The 17632-nt window shown below is 36.8% G+C and overlaps 1 protein-coding gene across 3 annotated transcripts in view; it reads left to right on the top strand.

The window, feature by feature from the left end:
• Hipk (Homeodomain interacting protein kinase) overlaps nt 1-17632 on the top strand; it is a 215727-nt gene that overhangs the window by 48027 nt on the left and 150068 nt on the right. For all 3 annotated transcript variants that reach the window (XM_085960700.1, XM_085960701.1, XM_085960699.1), the window contains exon 2: nt 1974-2276. In XM_085960700.1, the coding sequence (XP_085816826.1) occupies nt 1977-2276 (300 nt within the window). In that variant the 5' untranslated portion in view covers nt 1974-1976. The remainder of the gene's footprint in view (nt 1-1973; nt 2277-17632) is intronic.

Genomic DNA, 17632 nt, shown 5'->3' with positions numbered 1-17632 from the left:
TTAGAATGGGTACACAATCTGTAAAATTGTGATTTTTAATGCTGTATCTTCTTTGCGCTACAAATTGTTATTAGCGAATATACTGTAATTCGTACACCAATATTTTATTGAAAATAAATTACACCGCTTCTCTCTGCAATCTCCTTATTGTCAGTGTGTCCCCGAAAAACCCAGCAAGACGATCTCAGCAAATACACATCAATAATCAAGAGTGAGTACCCTCAGCTCCCTTTGTCCCCTTTCGGATGGATATTTAATTTGTCAAATGTCAGAATCTTGAGCAACGATAGTCGCAGAGGGATAACACGTATCTGCATTGAAACTGGGACAGTCAGCCTCAGTGCACTGAGGAGTGATTTGATGTACTTGCGTATAATTTTATTGCCGCACGCAATTTAGCATTTGGCCCGGCGGCCTCGTGCATATAAATCTTCGGGTCTGCAATATTCACATCCGCGAACCGCAGCAGTATTAGCTCAATTCGTTCTCAGTTAATGCCCTCCGAGTCCGCGTCTGCAGCCAGGCTTTGCGCAATATCCGATCGGCCATTTGGCACGGCGCTGACCGCCATTTCGTGACTTCCTCCTTCTCCTATCTCGGCCGGACCAGCGTATTTTACGATGCGGCCCGTCCGCCCCCTTCGCTTTAATATCTTGACTGACTGATGGGGCTCTTAAATTTCTTCAAAGAATATTTTAGCTTTCATTATTAGAGACTGTCCATCTGCATTTTTGTCTCTGCTGTATATTCTATCAATATCTTTCACGAATTTATTCTATCTATGCGATTTGGCAAGTTTTGTCAAAAAATACTTATTAATGTTATATTATACGTACTTACATACTTTCCAAACATACATATTATAAGTACATCTGAGTTTGATATCCTACCTTGTTGGACTTTTGACGAAAAACAATAAGTGGCTATACTTACATAATAATATATTATATCATATTACTTATTTATTAGTAAACTTTTTGTTAAGTCTCTGATGCTAACATGAAATTTCATTATTTTTGGCAATTTAAACCAAAACTGAATATACTCTGAGGAAACCTTGGTTGAATCAGTCCCACCGCGATGTAGAAAGATCTTATCCGGTATCCGAAATTTCTTTAATGAATTCTATATTATACTACCTATCTTGAATGAATGAACGAATGTATTCATGATTATTTTCCATTAAAATAAACGTTTATTCATGTAGCGCTACGACTACTATTTGTGTCGCTGAGTTTCAAAACCCGCTATAACTTATCTCATATTATATCAACAAGAACTTTTTGAACTAAAAAGGTTTTTGAATGTTTTAGTAGTGTTATAGTGGGATTTGATAGACACATTGATTTTCTTTCATAAATGACAGTAAAGTTAATCGATGCGGATTTTAAAGAGGCGATAAAATTTTCATGTAGAGATTTTAATAACGTATCCAACGATAGGTATATACATCTTAATTATTTCAAAAAAGTGTTATAGCGGTTTTTGAAACTCAGCGACACATTTCACCATGTTCGATTCATAGAGGATCATATTAGATCAGATTTTGTTTTTAGGAGAAATGGATGTTAGCCACTTGCTCAATCTATTAGGTCCATACTCCGACTCCAAACACAAATTGAAAAACAATGTGTGTATTTGCCAGACCCTGGATTCGAACCTGGGACCCACGACATTATAAACCGACGCTTAAGCCGTTCGGCAATCGTGGGCGCACAGTATATCAAGAAACAGAAACATTTCAAATGCTTATTATTGCATTACACTTGTGAACAATAAAATTAACAATACAAAGTAGTTCTGTGTATAGACTTTGAACCGATAAATAAATTTAGATAGCTGGATGATGGTGCTCTTGTCTCGGTGGTAAGAAAAACCGGAGCAAATCTTCACTTTCCTTATCGGTTTCTCACAAAAGTAAACTAAAAATTATGACGATAATTTTGTGATCAATTTTGATGATTTTGTTACAGGGAATGCATGACATGTTCAGTGATCGGCCGCCATACCGCCAAGTGGACCTCGTTCCCAGCCCGCAGCCGCAGCCGCGCCAGCACCCCGCGCCCGTCGCCCCCTCCGCCCCCGCCGCTCACCACCTGCCGCAGCCCCCCGCGCAACTCCTCCACCAGCATCATCAGCAGCAGCCGCAGGTCCTTGCCAGGGACAGGGACGTCGTCGCGCCGGGGAAGAGGAGACGCGGGGAGCCCAGCTCTGGCTCTGTGGGGGTGAATACCAGCCCTACGCAGCCGCCTTGCTATCCAGTCAGGGGACATAAGGTAGGAAACCAAATAAAATAAAATTTACGATTTTTGTATTTTGCCTTTCCCTGTTTGAAACTCATGTATTGTGAAAGGGTTTAATTAACAACGTAAGCTTACTTACGTCATATCATCGAACGTGTCAGAAAGTGTCTGATTCTAAAATATAACCGTACATCATGTTACTGTACAACTGACTTTTAACTTCTAAATGTCAAGGCTAACTCTGACCATCGAATTTCCAATTCGCCGACACAAGTTTACATTGATTTATTTCCTCGACTATTTTTAAACGCGATTAGAAACAGCAAGCCGCAGCTGCAGTTGCATTGTATTAGGATTAATATAATGTTTCATCCTCTATATCTGTGTTTCTTAACCGGTGGTCTGCAGACATTTTCTGTGGTTTGAGAATTTTTGGCGCCCAAATGCCTATGCTTCTCCTCAATCTTCAAAATCTTCAAAACCCCTGCACCTGCAAATGTATGTGCATTGTGTTTTTGTTCTTAAAATAGATTAATGGTTTTACGTGATGAAATCAATCGCGATCGTCATTACCTATACGTTAATATATAAATAATATTTTTTATTTCTGTGTTCTGTGTCCGCAAAACGTTTTTCTTATTTTCAGTGGTCCGCAGGTGTAAAAAGGTTGAGAAACATATATATATCGTATATATTATGTCATTATTCTGTATTCTTTTTAACTCTACGACATGCCATGATGCCCAATGACAGTAGTGTAGTACGTAATGGAATTGAAACAATCCCAAACACCCAGACTTAGTGGAAATCACATAAATTAATATATTGTGACCTAACCGGAAATAGAACCCGGAGCCCCCGGATGAAAGGCTAGCACTGCACTACGAGGGCCGCAGATTATGGATCGGTGACAAGTACCTTAGTTAGGTTTTGAGACGAAATAATGTCCTGGACTCCACTAGAATTAATTGTGAAATGCCTGTGATATAAGAAATAGGTCGGTACAACTCAGTCTCACCTCCAACACCCTGCTGTTTCTCCGTTAACATTATACAAAAAGAATGTATTAAAATTGCATTACAAAATAGGTACATAATGTTCAGTCATTGGAGTGACTGCAGTAAGCGTATTGAATGATTATTCTTTGTGTTTTTTGTTCATTGCGATACTTCGGTAGGTAACCAATTCACATTAAATTGTCAGGGCCATTTTTTCTTCTCATGCAATGAACCGGTATATAGAATAGCTAGTTCTCAATTCCAATCTAATTTCGTGTAGATACTATTACCCTGCCTACTTAATTATGACACCGTTGAAAATCGCCAACATCTGCCTGGATGAAAGCCTCTAGCTCTTTGCGCTCTTCTCAGTCTTTAGCTCCTTGCTGCCACGTACACCTACCGAATTTTATGATTTTGTCTAATTAGCAGGTTTTACGGCGTCCCTGTCGTTTAGTTTAGTGCCCCTGAGTGCCACCGTATGACTTAATTTGTCCAGCGGTTGTCCACTCGCCGAGCGATAATTCAACTCATTGCCATTTCATCTGGTTAACGACTTCTTCCACTTCGCGTGCCTTTGTCTGTTACTCTTGTCATTTTCCGCCTTATGCCCAACATGCACCTTTCCATTCCATGTTATCATTTTCTTACATCAAGAGTGTATGTTTCATACGCATACGTAACACACATTGGTTAAACACTTAACGCTTAAAAAACAGAGGGGGGTCAGTTTTGAAGATACTATTCAGACGCCCAAATCCACTCCATGCCAGTTTGGTTCTGCGAGTAATCTCGTCATACATACCACCTGTCAACATCTGGAATAACCGTTGAAAATAGGTACCCAGAGTTAAATTCAAACGACTTATTTATTGCCACTTCGTTTAAAATTATTGGTGGTGCTTTAAGTTAGTGAAGTGCCTTCACAAAGCCATCTACTTTTGTAGATTATTACTTATTCTTATTACAAATACCACGAATCAAAATATTAATGTCTGACCTTTGAATAATTCAAAACATTCAGGCACAGACAGCATTACGAATAGGTAATAATAATATTATGATAGATAGATTCTGATAAACTCCCAATATCTCGAAGCGGCGTACATAGAATACTATGGCGCACGATGTTATTCTCTTGCGAGAGAAGTGTGGTGAGGCAGGATGGGGTCGGGCGGGTCCGAGGAAGGTGCGAGGCAAGGGACCGCCGTTGGGCCGCCGAGAGATTTCAGTGAAAGCGACTCGGCGCAGGGCTATTTTTGGAAGTACCTCTTGTGCGATGTGATGCGCCCGCGTGGCTTCGCTACTCATGTCATAATAATAATATATGTATAATGTTATATAAATCTACCTATGCACGAAACGCTCCTCCGCGGGAATGTTGAATATTTTCAGGGCATGATAAAATATTATGTATCTACCTACAATATTCTGCGACGTCCTCATTATTACCCATTGGTCGCGCTTTTAACAGTGGACTGTAATTTGAAGATCCTGGTCATTGGATTATGTATCTAGGGGGAGGGGTTTACACAGGAAGCCAGACACTGACCTTATGTTGAGAGGGGTGGCGCCGGTTCGCTTTTGATGGATGATATTGTATGAGGTTGATGAATGATGATAAGTTCAGGATGGGTGGTATAGGCGCGACGGTCGCTCAAACCGTATCAGATTTAGCAGAAAACGTCGAACAGATGTGTTTTATATGAGTCACGCTGTAGTTAGCGATGGTAAAACTATAACAAACTTCCGCGCTCGGCTGTCTTGGAGTAACTAGATGTAAATTGCAATCACGGTCTGCTCATGACCCGTAACTGCCGGTCGCCCTGGTCTGGCGACAATAATAAATAAGGGATTTAGAGTAGGTGGGAAGAAAGGATGAGGGCTGGCATTTGGCCCAACCACCCATTGAACGCTTCTAGAAATGTAAACTAAATTAAAGATTTATTGTGTGTTAACTTGAATCATAGACTACATATTTTAATGTGCATATAAATTTGAGCATCAACCGGCGATTTCTGTTTGTTATCGTCGAGATCTTCATAGTCAGCTTCGACTTCATAGTCAGAGCAGCGGGCGATTTACGCGGTTGGCCGGTCGACTCTAAATCAAAGCTATTGATTTTTGCCACATCGTCAAATAATTGTGTGTAGTAAGTTGTCAAAACTTTTCACATTATTGCGACGGACTCAATCGTACAATAGGTAGCGCACTCGGATGCTATGCTATGCTAACTGAATGATCAATAGCTCGAGGTGTGATGGTTTTTCGTTATCCATCAGCCCGAAAATCAGTCGAAATAATTATTGCACCCGCGAAAAATAATGTCACTAATTTGTCTTTTTCGCGTTATCGCATTTATACTGATGAAATAAGTAAATAAATGTAGTAATGATTTCTTACTGATCCTCTTTAATACTAGCTGCAGTAGGTATGTGTATACAGTAGGTATTACGATAAAATGTCAAAACTAGAAACGCCCACACTCCACTTGGGACATTTGTCAGAAATTCCTCATTTCGCGTCTCAAACCAAACATTTACGATGGCGCCCGAGTGGGAAATTCGAGTTTGATTGATTGATCGAAGGAAGGCTGCCACTCTGTCGCTTATCTTCATTCTTCGCGGAGATGTATGAGAAATTTGATAAACGACTCCCCGCTTTCGCTTCTTCCCACCGACGCGCTTATTATATCGCCTTTTCCCGCGTTCAGGCGTCGGCTGGCGATTTCATACAATATATGTACCTGTAACGTTTCGGCCGATTACTTCGTTTCAATAAGCAAACTGAGTAGACAAACACGTGTATGATTTTGTATTCATCGATATGTTGTTTACCTAAGGTGACCATTTATTTTTCCCCCCTAACCGTTACACCTAAAAAAAGGTAGGTACTTTTAAATTTTAGGCGCCTCACACTTTCATACAATGCAATTAATAAGATAGTACCTAATGTTTTTTCATGTCAGGTTACCTGTTTTATTTATTTATTTGAAGATTATCGGTAGGTACGTACCTATGTTTGAGTAGGTGCATACAACGCTTGAGCTCCTGCATATTTTTTAAGAGTGTCTACATTCTACATATTATTGTATTTATTAATGAAAAGTACACACAGGTATGAATACATGAAAATTTATCTTATGTTATATTTTTCCGAAGAGCAAATTTAGTATTAAAATTAGGTATCTGGTGTTGGTTTCAAAAACGAATGAAATTCTTGGCAGGATTTTTTCGAATTTACTTTTATAATTAACATTGCTTTAAGGACATCTACTTTCAACTGTGTTTTTTCACACGTCTACATCTTATCCATGAGAGAGAAGACCCTTTCTACTGGTGCATTAGTGCCGGGCAGACATAAAATATATTCAATAATTATACGAAAATTTTTGTGATCCAAATTATTGGCGCGAAAGTATTTGAACAACTCCACCCAACGACTTTCCCGAAACATTCCCAATGTTCCATTTAGACCAGGGGAGGGCAAACTTTTTGGATGGAGGGCCAAATTCAAGAATTCAAAATTAGCGGCGGGCCGCAAGTAAAATACCGTTTTTAGATATACACTATTTATTATTAGAAAAATAAACATTACAAAAAAATAATGAGAAGAATGAAACTGTTGTACATTTTTGATTTTTTTTTAAAATTCAGGTGTTAATTAATATTGCTTAACAAAACTGCTTCTTAATGGGCATCGGAGATATTTGATCGTAAAGAATTTTTATTGAGGTTCATGATCGAAAATGTTTGTTCATATAATATTTAAGTAGGTTGATCTAAAAAAAACGAACATTTTTCTTGCATAATCTTTAAGTTGTTCGAATTCGTCTGAATTAAGGGCATTGTAAAATTTGGAGATTTCTTCACGACGAAGCAATTCTCTTAAATCAGTGTCACACTGCAGATCAATAATCTCAAGTTGTAGCTCTGTCGGTACACTATCAATATCTATTGATCTACATACAATATCTACATCCAGAGCGAGATTACAATCCGAAATTTCTTTCCATTCATTCCCAATCGATGTTCAACGTAGAAAATAGTGGTTACATAGTGTGAAACGAGACGCAAGGAAGACGTACTGAGATAATACATTTACGAAACAACAAGTTCTTCAAATTTTATCTATTGTCAATATTTTTTTTTAAAAATTATAAAAAAGTTATTCGTAATCAGAAGTACAATTAATAATGGCGGGCCGCAAAAAAATACCCGGAGGGCCGCAGTTTGCCCCCCCTGATTTAGACGTTTTTTGCGGTGTGTTGTAATTAGAAACAAGTGAATACCTACTCATGAAATATTTCTGTATATTGGTCACAAGTTTCTTTCTTTTCGAAAACGGGACATTTCCCGAAGCTGTGTTCGGGGACACCGGGACACGCCGCCTGAAAACGGGACATCTGGTCACATTATGTTTACCTGCAATCTTACGACTACTTTCCTTTACGTCCTTTTTTTCTTTGTATTTATTTAATATGCCTTTTCGCTATTTACGCAGCTTGAAATGGTAAATTGTATTTTATAAACCTGAATTGTCAAAATATTTATATTATGAAAACTTGATAAGTATACTAGACTGATAATGTGGATATAAACGTTATAATTTAGTTCCTTAGTGTTATAAATAGTTTTCTTAAATGCCGTTAATTCATTGCTAACATAACCGACCTCATATTATTGACAGCACAGCTATTAAGTATCAATAATTATTAACTATCTAGACTACAGCAATGTTCATCAACCTTTTAACATCCGCGACCCGGCGAACATGGGAGAAATGTTTCGCGGACCTGTAGTTCCTCGGATTAATAAAAAAAACAGTATATTGCCAAAATTTCAGTAGATTATTGAAATATCAGTAGACATGGCAACGCTGTTAGTGTTGCCAACCGTACTATAATTACTTATTTTACATGTACTATAATTTTCGTCCGTGTACTATGTACGTCTTAGAAAAGGTATACGCCCAACATTATTATTTTGAATGTCGGAAACAAGATTTAATTTCTGCATTTAAAAAATACAACAACAGTACAATCATTTCGATATTGTCGTACCATAATTTGGTGCGACAGGTAGGTACCTACTATAATTTCGTAACAAGAAAATTTGGTGAGGCGAGAAAAAAAGTTGTTTGAGAGGTTAAAAAAACTCCTCAAACCAAACAGATTTTCTCAGATTCGCCTGTAAAACAATTGTGACCGAAGAGATAAAAAAATATGACATGGATTTTCTCAAATTCCTCATTATTTTTTTTGTGACATCAAAAACCTATATATTTTCATCCGAAGACAATGCGTAATGCGTAGGTACCTACTATAATTTTTGACAAAAAGATCCCAACACTGGTTGGGGTGTCCCAACATTTTTGGTGATAAACCTAATTTGTATATTAAATCATAATAGTTATGGCAAGTGTGATAATAATTAGGGCCGTCATATCGGTACCCGAACGCTAAAGTGATAAATAGTATCAAACTTAGGGTAGGTTTGTATCAAAATATTAGCACTTATTGTAACAATTACACGAAGTTGGTTTTTATTGTTGCAATAAGTGCTTTATTTTAACAGCAGTAAGATAGATGCTATAAGTGCTAATATTTTGATACAAACCTACCCTAAGTTTGATAATATTTATCACTTTATCACTTTGGCGGTCGATAGGTATAGAATAGACCCACTGGTATCGTATCGATATAAGGTGTAGAAGAATTTTAATATAATAAGAAATGCAATATTTTCTTGAAAAACATTAATCATCTAATAACGAATTTAAATTGTGGACTATCTAACCAAATTTTAGGCAAGAAACAATAATAATTAGGAACAAAGAGTACCTATTGACAATAGCATTGGTCTTATCTCACCCCATTTCACTGTACATATTTACTTCGTTATGCATAAAAAAAATATTTCGTATTACTAAGTCGGCTCGCACATCAAAACTCGTCCGTCTGCAACATTTGACGTCTCTTTATTCACAAAACACACGTTGCCAAATGGAGCTACGCACGTTGGGGGAATGCGACTTTTTAGGTTGAAAAAAAACATCTAGCGCTGCTAGCAACAAATCGCATGCGTCTCGGGTTGAGTCGAGCCGCCAGAACGCATACGCACACCTACGAATTGGTCATTTCTATATATCCATATTTTGAGAAGTTGCGCGCGACCGTCGTTAGGTGTCTATGTGCGCTTCATATGCAACATCGGAGTTCTTAGATTTGATTTATGGCTGTGCTGGCCAACAACACTGCGGGGGTGGGTTGGACGTATTTACTACTGTCAAATTATTAACTTCAAATAGTGTAAGCATTTATTGATCGATTCATTATTTACGTTATTATTATATTATTTATTGACGAACAACAACTAAAAATATTAAAACAATATACATTTTATTTCACTGAAAATAATAGCCAAAATAATGAGAATATTTTTAGTGTAGGTATACCTATGTAGTATTGTAGTCGTCGTCTATCAACATTTAAATATTTCAACTACGGAAAAATCAGAGGTATCAATACTTTATTGACAGCCCTAGTTATGATTGATCACTCAGCTTGTCTGTATTGTATGGTATACTCATGCGGCGTCGGCCTTCTTTCTCAGGTATTGAGTAAAACTGCTAGATATTGTATAGAATTGTAGATTTTTTTTTTCTATATTGCAATGTTTCTTAACCTTTTTACATCCGCGGACCACCCAAAAATTCAAAAATGTTTTGCGGACCATCAACATTGGAATAAAATAGTAAATATTTATATTTACACTATTTTTGAAACAATTGTCGAAATATAATACAACCCCACTTCAAATGTTGGGTTTCTAGGTAACTATTTTTGAACTGCAGATTTTTTTCGCGGCCCACCCAAAAATCTTCGCGGACCACCGGTAAAGAAACTATGGTATATTGTGTCTGAACTCTGAAGGATATTATGATCGTAATGTTGTTTCTAAAATAATTTACAATTCAATATAATATCTGTACCTCAGAGGCAGACGGGTGCAAATGCCAAATACCCAATTGTTCAGGAGAGCCAAAAAACAATTTTTATTTTAAACGAATATTCATAACTTCTAAGAAAATATACATAGAATGATCATTATTTTTTTTATTCTAATTCAATTAAAGTACTTCTGGAATATGTTAGAAAGGAATAAATATAATACAATTTTGTATCTAAAAAAAAAAAAAATAAAAAACGTAGTGTGGATTGGCATCCTTCTGTCCCTAAAGATATTTTGTTAAATGTGGATTTGTATCTTGTTTACTTAGCCAAAATAAAACAAAATATTATAAGTTAAAAAAAATTATAGGTATAAATATAACAAAGCAAAACACATTTTTTTTTTAAATTTTTATTATGTATTCATCATTATCACCAGCCTGAATCTATTCACTGCTGGATGAAGGCCTCGCTAATCTCCAAGTTGATTCCACTTCTCTCGTCCCTGTGCGTTGCGTTGCCATGTTTTTCCGCAGAACTTTATCATTTCATCGATCCAGCGGCCTCTAGATCTACCTTGCGGATGTTTTGTACCTCTTAGATACCACTGGATGAATAAATTTGTCAAACGATTGTTCTGTCTTCGACCTATGTGTCCAGCCCATTTCCAAGTCAAGTCAAGTTCTCTAAACAAGTCTTCAAGTGTAGCTGTAAATAGTTTAGGTGAGATTGTATCACCTTGTCGGACTCCTTTACTGATAGGAAATGCGCGATGGTTTATGGAGATATTGTTGCGCTACTGTATATATTATTGAAAATATTTATATAGCGCCCGGGGATTCCTTGATTTCTGAGTGCATCGAGTATTGAAAATTTCTTTATGGAATCGAACTCTTTCTCATAGTCTATAATACCCATGGATAGCGGCAGCTTGTATTCCTGTTACCGCTCTGATTTCTCTGATGACTTGGATATTGTCCATAGTGCTGTATCCTCCTCTAAAGCTCGTTCTCGTCTAGTACATATTGCAGACGGTTTGAGAGAATTTTATCTTAGTGGATTATTGGATTTGCATCCTTCTGCCTCTAAGGTAGGTACGGCACTTGCATCTTTATTCTATGCATATCTTGGACTAGGACTTTCATCTCTCTGCCTCTAATAAATAAAGCCTTTAGCATGACGATTCTTAAAAAAAATCATTTTCCCCAAAAATGGAGTTGCATCCGTCTGCCTCTGAGGTACAGATATTATGTCAATATCCATCGAGTTGTCATATTGTTACATATCTTAATTTGCTATAACACAAAAATTTACCCCAATATTTCGATAATGATTACAAACTGTCATACAAGCCTTGTATGGCATATATTAGACAGGTCTTGCAGTGGCGAGGGGTGGATGTAGGCTGTTAAGATTCGACATTAATAGTGCACTATAAACGTTGTCGGTCATCCTTATTTATTTTCATTAAACTAAGAAGATAATTTGTGCTGGTTAGTTTTTGAAATTCAATTAAACCCTGTCTAATTCAAACCACACTAGTTCATTCTTATTTGTTTTCGTTGAATTTAAGAATACATAATATTACAGATGCTGTTGGTTGGGTTAATAGCCTACCTCCACCCTTCGCCACTGAGGTCATGTCTATAATTATAGACTCATTACGTACCTACCTAGCTAATTATATAATATGAATATCGAGATGCCTTTGATTTATCAACACAGATCTTCATTTTCATAATTGGATCTAAAATTGTACATATTATTCGGCATTGCAGTCGACGCAGGTCTTATTTGATTCTAATCGGATGCAATTGGAATCTAATGAAACCCTGCGTCTACGCACGTCCAGTGCAATGTCGTGTGTCTGCAGCCTTATCTATTTCGCGCGGTTTCATTAGGTAATTAAAAGAACATAATATAAACCTGGAACCTGTAAGTATCGGATCTACAAAGAAAGAATTTCGTTATTTAATATATCGATCTATGGGTTTAACCATGGTTTAAATTATAAGCAAGCAACGTAGGAATGCATATCTATTAGGTAGCGCGATAATATCAAAGCCTGACGTTTATATCCACAGAACAGATAATAAATAGAATACCGATATGCTATATTCAATACGCCGCATGGTGAAGCAGGCTTTTGAATGTGTGGGTGTCCTACGAAAATGAAGCACGCATTGTGCACGTGCAATAGTGTGTGTAATACACCAACATTAAATGAGCGTAAATGCATAAACCGAGAGCAGTTTTCAGTATTCGAAGTAAAACGTATTCTAGACACGTGTGTAAGTTTAACCCGGGTTCTTCCTTAGTCGAGTCGGTTACCTGCTATCGCCTTACCCGTTGTGTATTTCAGTTCCCATTATTTCTGAGTTCCCTGTTTATATCATTTCCAATTTGAGCATTTTTGGGCAGTGTTACCATCTGCAACATAATATCTGTTTCGTATCGCATAATCCAAGCCAAAATTGCTAGCCGAAACCTGCATGTAATATTAATTATGCTGCTCATATCACCAGATTTAAGACCAAATCAGAATGTTTCCGTAGGTTTCTGATATTTTCATATCATTCTCTTTACAATGTTGCGTACAAAAAAATAATTATTGTGTCGTCGACGAGTAACTAACTGCACGCATTCGCCAGGTGTGCATGTATTTTATTTAACCAGCTTGTTGCCATATATTTATTATTACTTGCTCGACAGCCGCTTGTGAAGCGAGTAGATTGAGATCATGTCCTTTTCATATCTAGTCAGTAATTGTTAGCCGCGGATAGTGTGCCATGTCCATGTGCGTCAGCAATTTATAAAACATGTGAAAGATGACCGGAGCGGGACAGTCGAGTCGTGCACTCGCAATGTAATCCAATCCTCAACCATTGCCTACTACAGATACAAGCCAATACTTACGGAAACGATTGGTCCTCTATGAATATTCTATCATTGTTATAAATATAGTGCCTTTAGTGACGTGTTCACTAATAATTGTAGTAGCATTATTTATTATTCGTTTATTTCGAATTATTTTAACGTATCTTGGATACCGCAGAGTTCTGTGGGTCTATTCTATACTTATCGACCGCTAAAGTGGTAAAGTGAAAAATATTATCAAACTTAGGGTAGGTTTGTAACACAGTATTAGCACTTATTGTAACAATTACAATTCATTGGTTGTAATTGTTGCAATAAGTGCTATAATTTAACAGCACCTCTCTTGGCTGTGATAAAATTTAAAGCGAGATAGACAGTTTTGACTGTTTAGACGGCTAACTTATTGTAACAATTATAATATTTACCTCAATACAAAATAAATATGTAATAAATACCATCCTTTTAGCGGTCGATAGTCACCTTGTGTATAGAATAGACCCGATGATTTAGTGTACGAAATACGAATTTTAAAATGCAATTGCAAATCAATATTTCCAGCTGTCTTGACATAGGGAATGGTTTGATTTTTGATAGATGAGTTACATTAATACACTAATATTAAAACATCTTTCACAAACGTAATGTATAGCTCAATGCTGCGCAAGACAATTAATTGTTCGAATTCGGCATTACCACCGGATTTTGTATGAAGGAATTGTTTGACTTTGACTGCTTATGAATAACGTGAATGTGTATTTATAAATAACACATTGGATTATTTGATTTTCGGATTTTTTATAATATAATTGGAAACGAGAAAAGGCTTATAATTAAGTGGTTTTACAAATAAATATGTCAACCGATCTGGAATTGAGTTTGGTCGCTGAACAGTAGGACCACTCGTTTGAGAAATATGCTTATGCAAGAAGGCAGTGCTTCAACTCATTCCTCTGTGCGCTGCAAAGCAATTTATCAGTATTCACATTGTTCAAATGCTTTCCTGCGAAGATTTGGCAAATTAAAGTTTTTAATTCATAATAAATTAAATACTGTTTTTATGCTCATAATAATATCATACTTTTGCGTGTTCGGACAATATTTAGTTCTTCTTTTTCTTTCGACTGGACTTTTTTGTTTTGAGCTTCTTTTTATCAAACGAAAAGAGATTCTTGATACTGGATATTATGTAAATCGCCGTATCCTACAATATTTGAATTCGTTGACGAATATTTTTAATTCTTGAATGACACTTCTTGTGCCTTTATCAAGTTGTTTTTTTATCGAGTGCATCCTTAAAAAAGGTCTTATCGGTTATTGATCGACGATAATCGAAAAATAGGTCAAAATATTACTTTATTATTCATGATACGAGTGCATCAATACATATACAGGTAATAGTATACTATATAAATAAGTAGGTACGACAAATACACTGTATACACAATACTTATAAATTTTATTGTATTGTCAAATATGGGCTTTCTTCAGACAAGTTGAAAATGTCTGCATTTGAGTTGAGTTGACATCAGGATCGAAAGACGGTATTTAGAGGACTATAAAAATAAAATACTTAGGTAATATTTCAAATAGAGGCAATACAATATTTTAGATATTGATATGTAAGTCTAAAGTGAGTGATATTGCTATATCAATTGCTTTCCTGTGGGTATACCCTTCTTCTTATTGTGCCATCCCCTAGCGGAGGTCGGCCACCATCAAGGCGATCTTATCTTTGTCGTCTCCTACCCGGAACAGTTCGGTGGAGCTGCACTCGTACCAATCACGGAGGTTCTTAAGCCACGAAATGCGGCGCCGTCCTCTGCTACGCTTCCCATTGATCTTTCCTTGAATGATGAGTTGGGGAATGCTGTATTTTTGTCCTCTCATAATGTGGCCGAGGTATTGTAGTTTCCTGGTTTTGATACTACGTAGAACTTCTCGGTCCTTCCCCATTCGATTGAGAACTTCAACATTTGTCACCCGGTCAGTCCCAAGGAATTTTGAGGATGCGTCTATACAGCCACATCTCGAAAACTTCAAGTCTCCGTGACATCTCTTGGTTTAGCGTCCATACTTCCATACCATAGAAAAGAATTGAGAGCACATAACAACGTATCATACGCAGTCTCAGACCTAGGTTATTATATACCCACTGACACAAAAAATCAATATACTTACATGAATTATATTTCACGAGATTTTGACGGTTGTTATTTTGTATTGTGTTTTGTTTTTGGGCTGTGTAATTTTCATTCTTTCCTCGACGTTTTCCACGGCACAGAGGTCATTCTCACGAATTATCTCTTGAGAATGCCCTCTGCAATGAACGCACGGTGATTGCCGAAAAACCCAAATACAATGATAAATATGTATATCTATTATCAATGTTGCTTACGATTTTGTCTTGAAAAACGTTTTACCGAGAGCTGGATGGGCCTTTCCTCTTCAACTATCATCATCAGCCAAGAATTATGGACAGTCCAGTCGATGTAATAAACTTCACCCAACACACTCATCCCGCATCACAGGACGTTGACACTACTTGGCGAGTGTTGGGTGTGACAGTTTTGCAAAGTAACCAGACGAACTTTTATTGTGTTCTCGAATAAAATACTAAGTCATAATAATTTTTGGCATGTTATGTAGGTAGTCGATCCATTGTGGCTTTATTCCTCTGATGTTGATTAGTTTAGATTAGATAGTTTTAAGATCCACTGCGGTACACACTCTCCACTCTGTTCTTCATAAACAGCACAAGTCGCGTCACTCAATTCAGTCCGAGGCAGTGATTCCTAACCTTTTATGTTGGCGGAGGTGACATTTACAAGCTTGAAAATTATGATATTATACATTACCCACAAATATTTCTTCGCCATCTACTCCGGAAAGTTATATTCATCGCATGTCTTCCTTAATGTATTGCCTATATGCGATGGATACATGCATGGGACGTCACTGGCAGTAGGGTTAGTAAAAAATGATTAAATAATAATTATGAAAAAAATATTTTCTATGCTTTGGATGACACATCTTCAGATACTAGAGCTATCTTAACAAATTTCTACATTGTGACACTCTAATGATTGGGCCAATAAAATACACTGATTTAAAAAAAATGCTTTAATAGAAATTAAAGTTACTCAGTAGGTAAGTAATTAAAATTCCTCCAATAACAGAACTATGAAACGATACAGTGGAACCCTGATCTACCGTTCTCGCATAAATCGTTTTCCCGCACGGATCGTTCATTTTTGAAAGGCCCGCCAAACACGTTCAATAATCCTGCATTAACCGTTCCCCGATTTATCGTTTTCCTAGATCTATCGTTTAAATATTATAGTCGTGTCACAAATATTATCCCGATTAACCGTTTTTGCATTTCGCTTTCGTAAAATTGTTTATGATACATACAGACCTTTCAGTCGCGTCGCTTTGATTGCACATGTCGGTCGGCGCTCAAGCTCGCAGCTAGTATCACGAATTTGTATAAGTCGTAACTAAAATGCCCCCCCCCCCCATGAACAAAATTAAAACTAGCTGAGAAACTGAAAATAATTCAAGACGTCGAAAAAATCCAGGAGAAAAACGATTTTTTTTATATATCCCTCATTTATCGTTTTTTGGGCCCTTGAAAACCGTAGAATCGGGGTTTCACTGTATCTAATCAAGCTGAATTCTTTCTTTTTAAATATGCCACGTTCATTTTTTTTTGTTCTATTGAAAAGCCAAGCTTTTATCAATTCTCGCGGAACCGCAGTTGGGAATCGCTGTCACAGAGTGATACCGACATCAAGTCACTAGTCACTTCACTTCACTTCGCCTCTTTCCCGTTTTGGTCCAAATACATTAACTGCTATCGCGCAGAGGAGTTTGATTGCTTGTGCAAATTGACTCGACCGCAACGAGTGGCGCCCAACAATAAATTAAAATATATTAATTTATCTTTTGATGATAAACTACAAACGTCATAAATATATCAATACAAACAAAGTTATAAGTTTACTACATATTTATTCGGCGGTACGAAATAGAGAACAGTGTGTTTTAAATCGGAGGGTTGGAGCGGGCCCTTTTTTCAGTTGCATCCCTCCGGGACCTAATACTTGCTCCAGCTTCGCTCCAGGGTCTGCTCTGTATTTTATGCATATAATATATGTAAATAATAAGTAGTTTTATAATAAGGTTTATTATTCGTCCTTTTCATTATTAATTCTAATCCGACAGCAAATCGCCTTTCACTATCTGCCTCTTCTGTCAAAAAAGTGAGCTTATTTATCGCTTGAAAGTGTTGCCGTATTTCAAATAATTCCAGCATTACACTTTTTCGATGCTCCGGATAAAACCGCATTGCTCCACTGCTCCGTGCTCCTGCTCCGAGATCCGCCCCAACGCTTTGTTTTAAATTAATAATAATATCCTACAAAACTAGAATCTTTTTGTTAACTATCATCTCCGATATTTTGTGTATAGGTTAATAATATAGGATAAATATAGATTAGCCAATCTTAAACTACTTTTCGTGTGATTTTTTTACAGTAACATTATGTTTTGATCATAAAACA

This window comes from Rhyacophila brunnea, unplaced genomic scaffold, assembly GCF_057557595.1.
Source record: "Rhyacophila brunnea isolate RB1 unplaced genomic scaffold, BYU_Rbru_1.0 scaffold_12, whole genome shotgun sequence".
Classification (NCBI taxonomy): domain Eukaryota; kingdom Metazoa; phylum Arthropoda; class Insecta; order Trichoptera; family Rhyacophilidae; genus Rhyacophila; species Rhyacophila brunnea.
This window is presented reverse-complemented; position numbering and strand designations above follow the sequence as displayed.